The sequence below is a fragment of the Amblyraja radiata genome, chromosome 2 (assembly GCF_010909765.2).
Source record: "Amblyraja radiata isolate CabotCenter1 chromosome 2, sAmbRad1.1.pri, whole genome shotgun sequence".
NCBI lineage: Eukaryota > Metazoa > Chordata > Chondrichthyes > Rajiformes > Rajidae > Amblyraja > Amblyraja radiata.
The window spans coordinates 123653581-123667665 of NC_045957.1; the positions used below are offsets into that span (position 1 = coordinate 123653581).

The window sequence follows — 14085 nt, forward strand, 5'->3', positions numbered from 1 at the left end:
ACGTTTCGGGTCGAGACCCTTCTTCCGCAATCTTGTCAAGCTCAAAAGAGTCAAAAGAGTGTTTTATTTGTCATGTGTCCCACACAGAACAATGAAATGCCTTCTCTCCAGAGATGCTGCTTGTCCCGCCGAGTTTTACTCCAGCTTTTTGCGTCTATCTTCGGTTTAAACCATCACCTGCAGCTCCTTCCTACACAATTACATTCTTACTTGCAGCAGCACAACAGAACATGTCAACATAATACTCTGTAAACAATATAATAAGCGAGAACAAAAAGTTCAAAGTGTGTGTGTATATCTATATAATTACAAGTGTCATCTTGACCACTTCCTGTTTGCAATGTGCTTTGATTTTAGAAACAAAAACGCTTCCACATATGGCTGCGATTTTTTGGCCATCTTACTCAGAGTCCTCCTCCGCTGCGCAGGCCCAAGGATTTTTCCCACCAATGAAAAATAAAAGACTTATTAATGTTTAAAAAATCTTGAGATTCTCTCTCCTGTCGATCACCACCATGAAGGCCACGCCCCTTCCGGTGGGAGGGGGAGGGACTATAAATCCCGGAAATGTGGGCGTGGCTCAGTCTGTCTGCAAGATGGCGAGGGAGAGGTCACGACTCTCTGTCTGAGCTGGGAAACTACAGAACACTGTGAGTATGCAATGTACTTGAATAAATGATTTGTTAGCCCTTAATGAAAATGAAATTAGTTTTTTTGGCCTGCCCTGTGCTTGAAACTGCAATGGCAATGGAAATGAAGTGAAAATGCAATCAGCTGTTTAGCTTGAGCCTGCCCTGTGCTTGAAAGTGCAATGGCAATGGAAATAAAGTGAAAATGCAATCAGCTGTTTGGCTTGAGCCTGCCCTGTGCTTGAAAGTGCAATGGCAATGGAAGTGAAGTGAAAATGCAATGAGCTGTTTGGCTTGGCCTGCCCTGTGCTTAAAACTGCAATGGCAATGGAAGTGAAATGAAAATACAATGAGCTATTCGGCCTGCCCTGTGCTTGAAACTGCGATGCAATTGGAAATGAAATGAAATGAGTTGTTTGGCCTGCCTGAATCGACTAATTTCGGCCTACAAGGCCCCTATTAGCCGAGAGACGTCCATTTTGCCCAAAATGCCCGTATTACCCTGGAGGAGCATTTTGACCCAAAATGCCCGTATTAGCCTGGAGGAGCATTTTGGCCCAAAAGGCCCGTGCCAGACAAGGAAAAGTCCAGAAAAAGTGCTTTTCACTGAGATTTCACTCAGATGTTTTTTTTAAGTCCCTTCGGCCCATCAAGCCTGTACTAGCCCAGGAGTCCCTTCGGCACATCAGTAAGTATTCCCCCTGCTAGTATTAAACATCACTCCAGTATTTTTCTCCCTCCTATCATTTGCTCCCTGTGAGATCCAGGCCAGGATAGGCTTTCCTCCTTCATTGCTGTGATCTGCAGAAAAAGATGAAAAATGTCTAAAATTGATTCTCCATCCTCTCCCCCATCTCTCTCACAGAGTCTCTCACCTGTTTTGGGCAGAATTTCTGGCAGTTTCTGAGCTACCAGCCCACCAGGCTTGAGTGATTTAAGAAGCAGTTAGACAGGTATATGGAGGATATCACGGGTTTGGAGGGATATGGACCAAATGCTGGCAGGTGAAGGGTCTCGACCCGAAACGTCACCCAGTTCTTCTCTCCAGAGATGCTGCCTGACCCGCTGAGTTACTCCAGTTTTTTGTACCTATCTTAAGTTATAAGGGAGTGTAGGGACCATGCTGCTGTTCCCTGATGCTCGACATGGTGCAGGTTCAGGGCCAGGGTGCAGGTTCAGGGTTCAGGGTACAGGTTCAGGGTGCAGGGTGCAGGTTCAGGTTCAGAGTGCAGTGTGCAGGTTCAGGTTCAAAGTGCAGGGTTCAGGTTCAGGGTGCAGGTTCAGGTTCAGGGTGCAGGTTCAAAGTGCAGGGTTCAGGTTCAGAGTGCAGGTTCAGGGTTCAGGGTGCAGGTTCAGGGTGCAGGTTCAGGGTTCAGGTTCAGGGTGCAGGTTCAGAGTGCAGGTTCAAGGTGCAGGTTCAGGGTGCAGGGTGCAGGTGCAGGTTCAGGGTGTAGGTTCAGGGTGCAGGTTCAGGGTGCAGGTTCAGGGTTCAGGGTTCAGGGTACAGGTTCGGGGTGCAGGGTTTGGGGTGCAGGTTCAGGGTGCAGGTTCAGGGTGCAGGTTCAGGGTGCAGGTTCAGGGTGCAGGTTCAGGGTGCAGATTCAGGGTGCAGGGTCAGGGTGCAGATTCAGGGTGCAGGGTTCAGGGTGCAGGGTGCAGATTCAGGGTGCAGGGTGCAGGTACGGAGTGCAGGGTTCGGGGTGCAGGGTTCGGGGTGCAGGTTCAGGGTGCAGGTTCAGGATGCAGGTTCAGGGTGCAGGTTCAGGGTGCAGGTTCAGGGTGCAGGTTCCGGGTTCAGGGTGTAGGTTCAGGGTGCAGGTTCAGGGTTCAGGGTGCAGGTTCAGGGTTCAGGGTGCAGGGTTCGGGGTGCAGGGTTCGGGGTGCAGGTTCAGGGTGCAGGTTCAGGGTGCAGGTTCAGGGTGCAGGGTGCAGGTTCAGGGTGCAGGGTGCAGATTCAGGGTGCATGGTGCAGGTTCAGGGTGCAGATTCAGGGTGCAGGGTTCCGGGTGCAGGTTCAGGGTGCAGGTTCAGGGCGCAGGGTGCAGGTTTAGGGTGCAGGTTCAGGGTGCAGGTTCAGGATGCAGGTTCAGGGTGCAGGTTCAGGGTGCAGGTTCAGGGTGCAGGTTCAGGGTGCAGGGTGCAGGTTCAGGGTGCAGGTTCAGGGTGCAGATTCAGGGTGTAGGGTGCAGGTTCAGGGTGCAGATTCAGGGTGCAGGGTTCAGGGTGCAGGGTGCAGATTCAGGGTGCAGGTGCAGGGTGCAGGGTGCAGGTTCAGGGTGTAGGTTCAGGGTGCAGGTTCAGGGTGCAGGTTCAGGGTGCAGGTTCAGGGTTCAGGGTACAGGTTCGGGGTGCAGGGTTTGGGGTGCAGGTTCAGGGTGCAGGTTCAGGGTGCAGGTTCAGGGTGCAGGTTCAGGGTGCAGATTCAGGGTGCAGGGTGCAGGTTCAGGGTGCAGATTCAGGGTGCAGGGTTCAGGGTGCAGGGTGCAGATTCAGGGTGCAGGGTGCAGGTACGGAGTGCAGGGTTCGGGGTGCAGGGTTCGGGGTGCAGGTTCAGGGTGCAGGTTCAGGGTGCAGGTTCAGGGTGCAGGTTCAGGGTGTAGGTTCAGGGTTCAGGGTGTAGGTTCAGGGTTCAGGGTGCAGGGTTCGGGGTGCAGGGTTCGGGGTGCAGGTTCAGGGTGCAGGTTCAGGGTGCAGGTTCAGGGTGCAGGGTGCAGGTTCAGGGTGCAGGGTGCAGATTCAGGGTGAATGGTGCAGGTTCAGGGTGCAGATTCAGGGTGCAGGTTCAGGGTGCAGGTTCAGGATGCAGGTTCAGGGTGCAGGTTCAGGGTGCAGGTTCAGGGTGCAGGTTCAGGGTGCAGGTTCAGGGTGCAGGGTGCAGGTTCAGGGTGCAGGTTCAGGGTGCAGATTCAGGGTGTAGGGTGCAGGTTCAGGGTGCAGATTCAGGGTGCAGGGTTCAGGGTGCAGGGTGCAGATTCAGGGTGCAGGGTGCAGGTACGGAGTGCAGGGTTCGGGGTGCAGGGTTCGGGGTGCAGGTTCAGGGTGCAGGTTCAGGATGCAGGGTTCAGGTTCAGGGTTCAGGGTGCAGGTTCAGGGTGCAGGTTCAGGGTGCAGGTTCAGGGTGCAGGTTCAGGGTTCAGGGTGCAGGGTTCGGGGTGCAGGGTTCGGGGTGCAGGTTCAGGGTGCAGGTTCAGGGTGCAGGGTGCAGGTTCAGGGTGCAGGGTGCAGATTCAGGGTGCATGGTGCAGGTTCAGGGTGCAGATTCAGGGTGCAGGGTTCCGGGTGCAGGTTCAGGGTGCAGGTTCAGGGTGCAGGGTGCAGGTTCAGGGTGCAGGTTCAGGGTGCAGGTTCAGGGTGTAGGTGCAGGGTGCAGGTGCAGGGTGCAGGTTGCAGGTGCAGGGTGCAGGGTGCAGATTCAGGGTGCAGATGCAGGTTCAGGGTGCAGGTTGCAGGTTCAGGGTGCAGGTTCAGGGTGCAGATTCAGGGTGCAGAGTGCAGATTCAGGGTGCAGGGTGCAGGTTCAGGGTGCAGGTTCAGGGTGCAGGATCAGGGTGCAGGATCAGGGTGCAGGTTCAGGGTGCAGATTCAGGGTGCAGGTTCAGGGTGCAGGTTCAGGGTGCAGGTTCAGGATGCAGGTTCAGGGTGCAGATTCAGGGTGCAGGGTGCAGGTTCAGGGTGCAGATTCAGGGTGCAGGGTTCAGGGTGCAGGGTTCAGGGTGCAGGGTGCAGGTTCAGGGTGCAGGGTGCAGATTCAGGTTGCAGGGTGCAGGTACGGAGTGCAGGGTTCGGGGTGTAGGGTTCGGGGTGCAGGTTCAGGGTGCAGGTTCAGGGTGCAGGTTCAGGGTGCAGGTTCAGGGTGCAGGGTGCAGATTCAGGGTGCAGGGTGCAGATTCAGGGTGCAGGTTCAGGGTGCAGGTTCAGGGTGCAGGTTCAGGGTGCAGGTTCAGGGTTCAGGGTGTAGGTTCAGGGTGCAGGTTCAGGGTGCAGGTTCAGGGTGCAGGGTTCAGGGTGCAGGTTCGGGGTGCAGGGTTCGGGGTGCAGGTTCAGGGTGCAGGTTCAGGGTGCAGGGTGCAGGTTCAGGGTGCAGATTCAGGGTGCAGGGTGCAGGTTCAGGGTGCAGGGTGCAGATTCAGGGTGCAGGGTTCCGGGTGCAGGTTCAGGGTGCAGGTTCAGGGTGCAGGGTGCAGGTTCAGGGTGCAGGTTCAGGGTGCAGGTTCAGGGTGCAGATTCAGGGTGCAGGTTCAGGGTGCAGGGTGCAGATTCAGGGTGCAGATTCAGGGTGCAGGTGCAGGGTGCAGATTCAGGGTGCAGGGTGCAGATGCAGGTTCAGGGTGCAGGTTGCCGGTTCAGGGTGCAGGTTCAGGGTGCAGATTCAGGGTGCAGAGTGCAGATTCAGGGTGCAGGGTGCAGGTTCAGGGTGCAGGTTCAGGGTGCAGAGTGCAGATTCAGGGTGCAGGGTGCAGGTTCAGGGTGCAGGTTCAGGGTGCAGGTTCAGGGTGCAGATTCAGGGTGCATATTCAGGGTGCAGGGTGCAGGTTCAGGGTGCAGGTTCAGGGTGCAGATTCAGGGTGCAGGGTTCAGGGTGCAGGTTCGGGGTGCAGGGTTCGGGGTGCAGGTTCAGGGTGCAGGTTCAGGGTGCAGGGTGCAGGTTCAGGGTGCAGATTCAGGGTGCAGGGTGCAGGTTCAGGGTGCAGGGTGCAGATTCAGGGTGCAGGGTTCCGGGTGCAGGTTCAGGGTGCAGGTTCAGGGTGCAGGGTGCAGGTTCAGGGTGCAGGTTCAGGGTACAGGTGCAGGGTGCAGATTCAGGGTGCAGGTTCAGGGTGCAGGGTGCAGATTCAGGGTGCAGATTCAGGGTGCAGGTGCAGGGTGCAGATTCAGGGTGCAGATGCAGGTTCAGGGTGCAGGTTGCCGGTTCAGGGTGCAGGTTCAGGGTGCAGATTCAGGGTGCAGAGTGCAGATTCAGGGTGCAGGGTGCAGGTTCAGGGTGCAGGTTCAGGGTGCAGAGTGCAGATTCAGGGTGCAGGGTGCAGGTTCAGGGTGCAGGTTCAGGGTGCAGATTCAGGGTGCATATTCAGGGTGCAGGGTGCAGGTTCAGGGTGCAGGTTCAGGGTGCAGATTCAGGGTGCAGGTTCAGGGTGCAGGTTCAGGGTGCAGGGTTCAGGTTCAGGGTGCAGGGTTCAGGGTGCAGATTCAGGGTGCAGGTTCAGGGTGCAGGTTCAGGGTGCAGGTTCAGGGTGCAGGTTCAGGGTGCAGATTCAGGGTGCAGGTTCAGGGTGCAGGTTCAGGGTGCAGGTTCAGGGTGCAGATTCAGGGTGCAGGTTCAGGGTGCAGAGTGCAGATGCAGGGTGCAGGGTGCAGGTTCAGGGTGCAGGTTCAGGGTGCAGATTCAGGGTTCAGGTTCAGGGTGCAGGTTCAGGGCGCAGGTTCAGGGTGCAGATTCAGGGTGCAGGTTCAGGGTGCAGATTCAGGGTGCAGGTTCAGGGTGCAGATTCAGGGTTCAGGGTGCAGATTCAGGGTGCAGGTTCAGGGTGCAGGTTCAGGGTGCAGGTTCAGGGTGCAGATTCAGGGTGCAGGTTCAGGGTGCAGGTTCAAGGTGCAGGTTCAGGGTGCAGAATCAGGGTGCAGGGTGCAGATTCATGGTGCAGATTCAGGGTGCAGGTTCAGGGTGCAGGGTTCAGGTTCAGGGTGCAGGTTCAGGGTTCAGGGTGCAGATCAGGGTGCAGGTGCAGGGTGCAGGTTCAGGGTGCAGGGTTCAGGGTGCAGGTTCAGGGTGCAGGGTTCAGGGTGCAGGTTCAGGGTGTACCCCCCCCCCCCACACTTCCCCGGGCGCGCCCCAGACACCCACCACCCTCCCTGCCGAACGTGCACGCGCCCTCCCCCCCTCTGGGTCCATGCTGCGCGCTCCCGCGTCCTCTCTCACGCGCTGAGCAGGGAGCGGGAGCGCGCATCTTCCCTGTATGTCCCCGGGAGCGCGCAGCTTCCATCACCCGGACGCGCGCCCCCTCTGTGTGTGTGTCCGTGTGCGCGCTCCCGCTGCCGCTGCCGTCCGCGGGGCCGCGGTGGAGGAGGAGGAGGAGGTGGAGGTGAGGCCTGGACCGGGGCCCGCGGCCTGGGGGTGAGTGAGTGAGTGAGGCCTGGAGCCGGGGCCTAGAGTGTGGGCCTGGACTGGACTGGACTGGACTGCGTCCGGGGATGTGGGCTGGGCCGGGCCTGGTCTGGTCTGGTCTGGGTTTGGCCCTCCTCCCCCTGCGGCCCTGGGCATAGATTGTGGGTCTGGGCCTCGGCAGCGCTTGGGGCTGGACTAGAGGGGCCTCTAGATGGCCTGGGTCTGGGTCTGGGTCTGGGTCTGGTCTGGCACTTGTCTGGGTCTGGTCTGGCACTTGTCTGGGTCTGGGTCTGGTCTGGGTCTGGTCTGGCACTTGTCTGGGTCTGGTCTGGCACTTGTCTGGGTCTGGTCTGGCACTTGTCTGGGTCTGGGTCTGGTCTGGCACTTGTCTGGGTCTGGTCTGGGTCTGGCCTGGCACTGTCTGGCACTGATGAGGGTCTGCACTGGACTGTGAGGGTCTAAATTTAAATTTCTAAATTTCTTTATTTATATAGCACATTTTTAGTCAACTTGCATTGACCCCAAAGTGCTTCACATAATTACATCCACACACACAGGCAAAGGTGGGTGAAGTGTCTTGCCCAAGGACACAACGACAGTATGCACTCCAAGCGGGATTCGAACCAGCTACCTTCCGGTTGCCAGCCGAACACTTAGCCCATTGTGCCATCTGGGTCTAGGTCTGAGCTGAAGGCCTGGGCTTGAGTGGGAGGGACGAGGTCCTGGGTATGAACATGTCTGAGGGTTTGGCGCTGGGCTGTAGGTGTAAGTCTGGGCCTGGCTATGGGTGTAGGTCTGGGCCTGACATGTGAGTCTTGGCTAAGGGTCTTGTCCTGGGCTTGGGTGGATTAGGGTCGTCAGCTTGGGTTTGGTTTCATAGGTTCTAGGAGCAGAATAAGGCCATTCGGCCCATCAAGTCTACTCCGCCATTCAATCATGGCTGATCTATCTCTCCCTCTCAACCCCATTCTCCTGCCTTCTCCCCATAAACCCTGACACCCTTACGAATCAAGAATTTGGTCCATACTGATATCTAGCACTGACCTGCTACTGATCCGGATGTGTAGACTCACAGCGAGAGGATTTGAGTATAAGAGCAAGGAGGTCCTACTGCAGTTGTACAGGACCCTGGTGAGACCGCACCTGGAGTATTGTGTGCAGGGTTTGGTCTCCTAGTTTGAGGAAGGACATTCTTGCTATTGAGGGAGTGCAACGTAGTTCCAGGTTAATTCCCGGGATGGCGGGACTGACATATGATGAAAGAATGGATTGACTGGGCTTGTATTCACTGGAATTTAGAAGGATGAGAGGAGATCTTATAGAAACATATAAAATTCTTAAGGGTTTGGACAGGCTAGATGCAGAAAAAAAATTCCCGATGTTGGGGGAGTCGAGAACCAGGGGTCACAGTTTAAGAAAAAGGGGCAGGCCATTTAGGACTGAGATGAGGAAAAACGTTTTCACCCAGAGAGTTATGAATCTGTGAAATTCTCTGCCACAGAAGGCAGTGGAGGCCAATTCACTGGATGTTTTCAAGAGAGAATTAGATTTAGCTCTTAGGGCTGACAGAATCAAGGGATATGGGGAAAAAGCCAGAACGGGGTACTGATTGTGGATGATCAGCCAGGATCACATTGAATGGTGGTGCTGGCTCGATGGGCTGAATGGTCTATTCCTGTACCTATTGTCTATGTTTCGATGACTTGTCACTGGGTCAAGTAGGTTCCAGTTCTGCTGCACGCACAAGAGACTGCAAATGTTACAAACTTGAACAAACTTCAGAAGGTCAGGCAGCATCTGTGGAGGGAATGGACAAGCTAAATCTAACTCCCTCTTGAAATCATCCAGTGATTTGACCTCCACTGCCTTCTGTGGCAGAGAATTCCACAGATTCACAACTCTTTGGGTGAGTGATATCATAGATGGTGATTTATCAAAAATTTGCAGGAAGGAACTGCAGATGCTGGTTTAAATCAAAGGTAGACACAAAATGCTGGAGTAACTCAGCAGGACAGAATGCATCTCTGGAGGGAAGGAATGGCTGACTTTTTCAGTCCCTGAGTCTGGAGGTGTGCGTTTGTCTGATGCAAGAGGGGAGAAGAGGGAGTGGCCAGGGTGAGACTGGTCCTTGATTGTGCTGCTGGCCTTGCCGAGGCAGTGTGAGGTGTAGATGGAGTCAATGGAAGGGAGGTTGGTTTGTGTGACGGTCTGGGCTGCGTCCACAATTCGCCGCAATTTCTTGCGGCCTTGGACGGAGCTGTTCCCAAACCGAGCTGTGATGCATCCCGATAAAATGCTTTCTACGGCGCATCTGTAGAAGTTGCTGAGAGTTAAAGGGGACATGTTGAACTTCCTGAGCCTTCTAAGGAAGTAGAGGCGTTGATGTGCTTTCTTGGTCGTTGCTTGAATATGGGGGCCCCCGGAGAAGTTGTTGGTGATACTGACTCCTCGGAATTTGAAGATTTCAACCGTCGCCGTCAATGCAAACTGGGGTGTGTGCACCGCTTCACTTCCTGAAGCTGATCACTACCTCCTTTATCTTGCTGACATTGAGAGAAAGGTTATTGTCGCCACACCAGGTTCTCAATCACCTCCCTGCACTCTGTCTCATCATCATTTGATATCATTACTTGATTTTTCCGATTACTTGATATAATTACTTGATATTTGATATAATTACAACAGGATCTTGATCAGTTGAGCAAGTGGAGTTTAATGCAGATAATTGCGAGGTGTTTAGAAACATAGAAACATAGAAAATAGGTGCAGGAGTAGGCCATTCGGCCCTTCGAGCCTGCACCGCCATTCAATATGATCATGGCTGATCATCCAACTCAGTATCCTGTACCTGCTTTCTCTCCATATCCCCTGATACCTTTAGCCTCAAGGGCCACATCTAACTCCCTCTTAAATATAGCCAATGAACTGGCCTCAACTACCTTCTGTGGCAGAGAATTCCACAGATTCACCACTCTCTGTGTGAATTTTTTTTTTCTCATCTCGGTCCTAAAAGACTTCCCCCTTATCCTTAAACTGTGACCCCTTGTTCTGGACTTCCCCAACATCGGGAACAATCTTCCTGCATCTAACCTGTCCAACGCCTTAAGAATTTTGTAAGTTTCTATAAGATCCCCCCTCAATCTTCTAAATTCTAGTGAGTACAAGCCGAGTCTATCCAGTCTTTCTTCATATGAAAGTCCTGCCATCCCAGGAATCAGTCTGGTGAACCTTCTCTGTACTCCCTCTATGGCAAGAATGTCTTTCCTCAGATTAGGAGACCAAAACTGTACGCAATACTCCAGGTGTGGTCTCACCAAGACCCTGTACAACTGCAGCAGAACCTCCCTGCTTTTATACTCAAATCCTTTTGCTATGAATGCTAACATACCATTTGCTTTCTTCACTGCCTGCTGCACCTGCATGCCTACTTTCAATGACTTGTGTACCATGACACCCAGGTCTCGCTGCATCTCCCATTTTCCTGTTTTTGCCACCAAAGTGGATAACCTCACATTTATCGACATTATACTGCATCTGCCATGCATTTGCCCACTCACCCAGCCTATCCAAGTCACCTTGCAGCCTCCTAGCATCCTCCTCACAACTAACACTGCCCCCCAGCTTCGTGTCATCCGCAAACTTGGAGATGTTGCATTCAATTCCCTCGTCCAAATCATTAATATATATTGTAAATAGCTGGGGTCCCAGCACTGAGCATTGCGGTACCCCACTAGTCACTGCCTGCCATTGTGAAAAGGACCCGTTTACTCCTACTCTTTGCTTCCTGTCTGCCGGCCAGTTCTCTATCCACATCAATACTGTACCCCCAATACCGTGTGCTTTAAGTTTGTATACTAATCTCTTATGTGGGACCTTGCCGAAAGCCTTCTGAAAGTCCAGATATAACACAACCACTGGTTCTCCCTTATCCACTCTACTAGTTACATCCTCGAAAAATTCTATAAGATTCGTCAGACATGATTTACCTTTTATAAATCCATGCTGACTTTGTCCAATGATTTCACCACTTTCCAAATGTGCTGCTATCCCATCTTTAATAACTGACTCTAGCAGTTTCCCCACTACCGATGTTAGACTAGCTGGTCTGTAATTCCACGTTTTCTCTCTCCCTCCCTTTTTAAAAAGTGAGATTACATTAGCTACCCTCCAAGTTTGGAGATTACAGCGTGGAAACTGCTGCCCACCGAGTCTGTACCGACCAGCGATCCCCCCCACAAGCTACCACTATCCTACTCGCCAGGGACAGTTTTTATCATTTTACTGAAGCCAATTAACCTACAAACCTGTACGTTTCTGGAGCGTCGGAGGAAGCCGGAGCACCTGGGGAAAGCCCACGTGGTCGAGGGATAACGTTTAAACTCCACACAGATAGCACCCGTAGCCAGGATCTAAGGCAGCAACTCTACCGCTGCGTCACCCTGCCGGAGTAGCGGAGTCAAGGGATATGGGGAGAAGGCAGGAACGGGGTACTGATTGGGGATGATCAGCCATGATCACATTGAATGGCGGTGCTGGCTCGAAGGGCCAAATGGCCAACTACTGCACCTATTGTCTATCAGAATCTGAATAGCACTTTATTCGCCAAGTATGTTTTGCAACATACGAGGAATTCCATTGGCCAGGTCAGTCATACAATTAAAAGCAAACGATCACTCTAAAACACATATTAACATGAACATCCACCACAGTGACTCCTACACATTCCTCACTGTGATGGAAGGCGAAATAAAGTTCAAGTCCCTTCCCTTAGTTCTTCCTCGGTCGTGGGCCTCGAGTCCCCGTCTATAAGTCAAAACAGACCAGGACCTTAAGAGTGAATGGCAGGGCCCTGGGGGAGGGTTGTAGAGCAGAGGGATCTTGGAGTGTATATGGTACCTTGAAATTGCCATCGCAGCTAGATAGGGTGGTGTAGAAGGCTTTCGGTACATTGGCCTCCATAACTCAGGATAAAGAATGTAGAAGTTGGGATGTTATACAAGATGTTGGTGAAGCAACATTTTGGAGTATTGTGTAGGAAGGAACTGCAGATGCTGGTTTACATCATGGATACAAAATCCAGGAGTAACTCAGTGGGTCAGGCAGCATCTCTGGAGGAAATTAATAAGTGATGCTTCGGGTTTAAGCGTTTTGTCCAGAAACCTAATTTTCTCCAGAAATGCTGCCTGACCCGCTGAGTTACTCCAGCACTCTGAAATGTCATCTATCCATGTTCTCCAGAGATGCTGCCTGACCCGCTGAGTTACTCCAGCACTCTGTCAAACATCACCTATCCATGTTCTCCAGAGATGCTGCCTGACCCGCTGAGTTAGGCTCAGTTAGGCTGGTCCCCCTGCTGTGAGAAGGATTCTGTTGACTTGGAAAGAGTGAGGAGAAGATTTACGAGGATGTGGGCCTGAACTTTATGGGCCTGTCCCACTTAGGCAATTTTATTTGGGCAACATGTTGAAAAATCTTCGGCGACAGTGGCGACTATTTTTGCTGTCGTAGGTTGTTGCCAGGTGTCGTAGGTGAATTCCATTTAAGGGCCTGTCCCACTTACGCGACTTTTTCGGCGACTTGCCCGGCAATTGTCATAGGTCGCCGAAAATGTGCAACATGTTGAAAATCCAGCGGCGACCAGAAAGACGCTACGACTCTTTGGGCGACTGAGGAGACGACTCACGACCATACAGGCGACGGACGCCCTGGCGACATGTCATGGGGGTGAAGCCTGTATAGTCGTGAGTAGTCGCCCAAAGAGTCGTACCTTGTTCTAGTCGCCGCTTGATTTTCAACATGTTGAACATGTTGAAAATGTGGCACAGGCCCTTAAAACTAGTCCCTGGCCGTTGCCTATGTGGGACAGACTCAATAGTGCCTGATACTAGGGACACAGACTGCCATGATATTGTCTGTGGAATTCTCTGCCTCAGAGGGCGGTGGAGGCAGGTTCTCTGGATACTTTCAAGAGAGAGCTAGATAGGGCTCTTAAAGATAGTGGAGTCAGGGGATATGGGGAGAAGGCAGGAACGCGGTACTGATTGGAGATGATCAGCCATGATCACATTGAATGGCGGTGCTGGCTCGAGGGGGGCCGAATGGCCTACTCCTGCACCTATTGTCTATTGTCTATTGATATTGATGGAAACCTTTATCCATGATTACTACGGTCTCTTTTGACAGGGAGAAAATGGCGGAAGATCCTCAGAGAAACTTCCGTTCTCACTATTACGAAAAGGTTGGATTCCGTGGAGTTGAAGAGAAGAAATCACTCGAGATTCTCCTGAAGGATGATCCACTAGGTACGTCTACTGAGCTTAAAGTGTTTACTAGAATGTTGCCTGGGTTTCAACAACTAAGTTACAGAGATAGGTTGAATAAGTTAGGTCTTTATTCTCTGGAGCGCAGAAGGTTAAGGGGGGACTTGATAGAGGTCTTTAAAATGATGAGAGGGATAGACAGAGTTGATGTGATCAAGCTTTTCCCTTTGAGAATAGGGAAGATTCAAACAAGAGGACATGACTTCAGAATTAAGGGACAGAAGTTTAGGGGTAACATGAGGGGGAACTTCTTTACTCAGAGAGTGGTAGCGGTGTGGAATGAGCTTCCAGTGGAAGTGGTGGCGGCAGGTTCGTTGGTATCATTTAAAAATAAATTGGATAGGCATATGGATGAGAAGGGAATGGAGGGTTATGGTATGAGTGCAGGCAGGTGGGACTAAGGGAAAAAAGTTGTTCGGCACGGACTTGTAGGGCCGAGATGGCCTGTTTCCGTGCTGTAATTGTTATATGGTTATTTGGTTATTCAACGTCACCCTGATAAAACATGTTGGTGCTGTCAGTCTTGGGGTTTGCAGGATCTTGGTGCCTTGTGGTGGTGATGTTCACTTTCTGTTTATTATTTTATTACCAAAATGTCCAATTTAAAAACAGTCACACAGCGTTGAAACAGGCCCTTCGTCCCACACCGACCAACACGCCCCATCTACACTAGTCCCACCTGCATACGTTTAGCCCATATTCCTCTACACCTGTCATATCTACGTACCTGTCCAAATGTTTTTTTTTAAACATTAAGGTATGTTATAAAGAATAGGAGTAGAATGAGTCCATTCGGCCCATCAAGCCTACTCTTCCATTCAATCGTGGCTGATCTATCTCTTCCTCTCAACCCCGTTCTCCTGCCTTCACCCCATAAACCCTGACACACATACTAATCAAGAATCTGTCTATCTCTGCCTTAAAACGATCCACTGACATGGCCTCCACAACAAGGCCAGCAGCATAATCAAGGAGCAGCCTCACCCCCGGTCACTCCCTCTTCTCCCCTCGAACATCGGGCAAGGGGTACAGA

General features: G+C 52.5%; 1 protein-coding gene across 2 annotated transcripts in view; it reads left to right on the top strand.

Moving 5' to 3' along the window:
- The first annotated feature begins 6669 nt into the window (after positions 1-6669).
- Positions 6670-14085, top strand: part of LOC116968266 (TBC1 domain family member 7-like) — a 30766-nt gene continuing 23350 nt past the window's right edge. Inside the window, exons 1-2 of one of the 2 annotated variants that reach the window (XM_033014977.1) lie at positions 6670-6709; positions 12916-13034. In XM_033014977.1, the coding sequence (XP_032870868.1) occupies positions 12923-13034 (112 nt within the window). In that variant the 5' untranslated portion in view covers positions 6670-6709; positions 12916-12922. Of the gene's footprint in view, positions 6742-12915; positions 13035-14085 lie in introns of both variants that reach the window. The other variant, XM_033014967.1, reaches the window with a different exon arrangement.